Genomic DNA, 3,513 nt, shown 5'->3' with positions numbered 1-3,513 from the left:
TTTCACAATTCAGAGTGAATTTCCTGCCTATTCACCTATCTCTCCCAGCAGGCTGAGATCATTATGAGGGCAGGGCCCTTATCTGCTGGGTTCACTGTATTTGTAGGTATTTCCTAAACATAGAAAAACAATGGTAATACTAGTCAGCTTTTTTAATTTAGCTCACAACGTGTGCCAGGCACTGACATAAGTATTTATATGTACTATATTCACTCATTTAATGGTGAGGTGTGTGCTATTTTCCCATATCGCAGATGAAGAAAGAGAAGCACAGAGAAGTTAAGTAAATTGCCCGAAGTAACACAGCTTGTAAGTGGCAGTGAAGGGATTCAAACCCAGGTAGTCTGGCTCCAGAATCCATATTGGAAGAGGTGGTGATTAATTCCATTGGGGAGAAGTTAAAAGGTCAGGGAGGCTTTATCAGAAATAACATCTGCCGCCAAGACCAGTTTGACTCAATGGATAGAGCGTTGGCTTGGGGACTGAAGGGTCCCGGGTTCGATTCCGATCAAGGGCATGTACCTTGGTTGCGGGCATATCCCCAGTAGGGGTTGTGCAAGAGGCAGCTGATCGATGTCTATCTCTCATCGATGTTTCTAACTCTCTAACTCTCTCCCTTCCTCTCTGTACAAAATCAATAAAATATATATATATATATATTTTTTTTTAAAGGAAATAACATCTGCCAAACTGGTTTGGCTCAGTGGATAGAGCGTCAGCCTGCAGACTTGGGGGGTCCCAGATTCAATTCTGGTCAAGGGCATGTACCTTCGTTGCGGGCACATCCCCAGTGGTGGGTGTACAGGAGTCAACTGATCAATGTTTCTCTCTCATTGATGTTTCTGACTCTCCCTTTCGCTCTGTAAAAAAATCAATAAAATATATTTGAGAGAGAGAGAGAGAGAGAGAGAGAGAGAGAGAGAGAGAGAGAGAGAAGAAAAGAAGAAAGAAAGAAAGAAAGAAAGAAAGAAAGAAAGAAAGAAAGAAAGAAAGAAAGAGAGAAAGGAAGGAAGGAAGGAAAAAGAAAAGAAACACCTGAACCAGGTTTTGAAGAGTGAAGAGGAGCTTGCCACAGGGGCGAGGAGCAGGGCTTTGCATACTGGACAACCTCCAACAACTTCTTTCAGTGCAAAAGCATTTTCCTGAAGGGCAAATGGAAAGCAATGGACAGGACTGGCCAGTGAGGCTTAGACAGGGTGAATGCCTTAGATGGCATCCAGTTTCAGCCTGAGTCACCCAGGGGTGGGGCAAGGCAGGTTACATATACCCTGGAGCCCTGCTCCTTCTGTCCCTTACTAAGCAGCCCCATCTCTTCCGTCCTCTCTGTCCTGTCCTCTCCAGTTGACCTGAGGGACTCTACCAGGCACCTCCATGCGTGCCATTCATTCATTCATTTATTCATTCTGCAAAGCTTTATAGATCTCCTTCTAAATGTCAGACAATGAGCTGGGCCCCTGACCTCAGGGGATGACAAACTGATGTGTAAGACAAATACATTAGCAGACTTTTATAATCCCCTCTGATTAAGCCACAACAGAGTCCTTTTGTCACCTTATTCTCAGGGTAGGCACACAGAATATATCATATGTATGGACCACTGAGGACAGAGTGACATGGGGATGGTGAGTGACAGGGTGGGAGGGCCGAGTTAGACCTCAGGCTTTCTTCAACCTCTCGGTGTCCCTATCACTCAGCACCTCCTCCCTGACCACAGGCCGAGGACAAGAGCCCTCAGCCCCCAGGTGTGTGGGTTGGTCTAGACCTGGGCTCTGATCTGATGGCCACGAAGCTTGTGTGCACGTATTAATTTAAATTAATGAAAATTAGATAAAATTTAAAATTCAGTCCCTCGGTCTCACTAACCACATGTGGCAACCATACTGAGCAGCACAAGTCATAGATCATTGGCGGCATCCAGAAAGTTCTTGTGAACCATGATGCTAGTTCACAGCAGCGACTCGCCTTTTGAATTCAAACATATTTGGGAATTGACAAGTCTTCATTTTACCAGAAAAAAAAAATTTAAGCAGTCATAATGATTTTTTTTTAATCACCTGGCCTATGTTGCTCAGTGGTTAACCACTGACCTATGAGCCAGGAGGTCACAGTTCAATTCCAGGTCAGGGCACATGTTGAGGTTGCATGCTCCATCCAATTTCCAGTCAGAGGCATGCAGGAGGCAGCCAATCAATGATTCTCTGTCATCACTGATGTTTCTATTGCTTTCTCTCTCTTCCTCTATCAAATCAATATATATATATATATATATATATATCCGAAACTGGCTTGGCTCAGTGGATAGAGCATTGGTCTGTGAACTGAAGGGTTCCAGGTTCGATCCCGGTCAAGGGCATGTACATTGGTTGCGGCCACAACCCCAGTGGGAGGTGTGCAGTAGGCATCCTCTCTCATCGACATTTCTAGCTCTCTATCCCTCTCCCTTCCTCTCTGTAAAAAGTCAATAAAATATATTTTTAAAAATTATATATATATATATATACACACACACACACACATATATATATATATATATATATATATATATATATATAAACCATGAACACTAAAAGTAATATGAAAGTTTTTTTTTTATTAGGCCTGGGGTTTAAAATGGCCATATTAAGACTGGCCGCATCCCCGCCGCCTCCCCGCAACCACCGGTCCCGCCGCTCCCGCCGCGACCTCACCAAAATGCCGTCTCAAATGGAACACGCCATGGAAACCATGATGTTCACGTTTCACAAATTCGCTGGGGATAAAGGCTACTTGACGAAGGAGGACCTACGAGTACTCATGGAAAAGGAGTTCCCTGGGTTTTTGGAAAATCAAAAAGACCCTCTGGCTGTAGACAAAATAACGAAGGACCTGGACCAGTGCCGAGACGGCAGAGTGGGCTTCCAGAGCTTCTTCTCGCTAATTGCTGGGCTCACCATCGCATGCAATGACTATTTCGTAGTACACACGAAGCAGAAGGGGAGGAAGTGAGCAGTCGCTTTGTCCTGATAAGAGTTCTCCCAATGGGTCCCTTAAGGAAGATATCCATGAAACAATTGGAGAAATTTGAATATTGATTGTGTATTGGATAATCGTGTTGTGGTTATGGAGGAGACTGCCTGTTATTTAGAGGATTTAGGGGTGACATATGAAGTTGTCTGCAGTTAACTCCCTTGTATCTGAGGGAAGAGAGAGAAAGAGAGAGAGAGAGAGAGAGAGAGCGACAGAGAGAGACAGAGAGACATGGTAGGGGGAGAAAATGTGTCTACATGTTAACAACTCATGAACCTAGGTGAATCTTATAGAAAGTTTGAGAATTCTTCAAAATAAAAGTCATGGGAGGGGGGATAAGCAGTGAAGACAGTGGTTACTCCACTGCCCAGCAGATCATGAGGGCTCTTTTTAGGGCTGCACTGATGTTCCAGTTCTTTTTTTTTTTTTTTTTCCTTTTTTAAAAATATATTTTATTGATTTTTTTTATAGAGAGGAAGAGAGAGGGACAGAGAGTTAGAAACATCA

At 43.7% G+C, this 3,513-nt stretch overlaps 1 protein-coding gene across 1 annotated transcript; it reads left to right on the top strand.

Annotated features, from left to right (window-relative positions):
* Positions 1–2,617: 2,617 nt before the first annotated feature.
* On the top strand, positions 2,618–3,035 carry LOC118707742 (protein S100-A10-like). Its single transcript, XM_036418546.2, has one exon. It carries the CDS (start codon positions 2,692–2,694, stop codon positions 2,983–2,985), a length of 294 nt encoding a protein of 97 aa, XP_036274439.1. The 5' UTR covers positions 2,618–2,691; the 3' UTR covers positions 2,986–3,035.
* Positions 3,036–3,513: the final 478 nt, after the last annotated feature.

Source organism: Pipistrellus kuhlii, unplaced genomic scaffold (assembly GCF_014108245.1).
Source record: "Pipistrellus kuhlii isolate mPipKuh1 unplaced genomic scaffold, mPipKuh1.p scaffold_m20_p_6, whole genome shotgun sequence".
In the NCBI taxonomy this organism is placed as follows: Eukaryota; Metazoa; Chordata; class Mammalia; order Chiroptera; family Vespertilionidae; genus Pipistrellus; species Pipistrellus kuhlii.
This window is presented reverse-complemented; position numbering and strand designations above follow the sequence as displayed.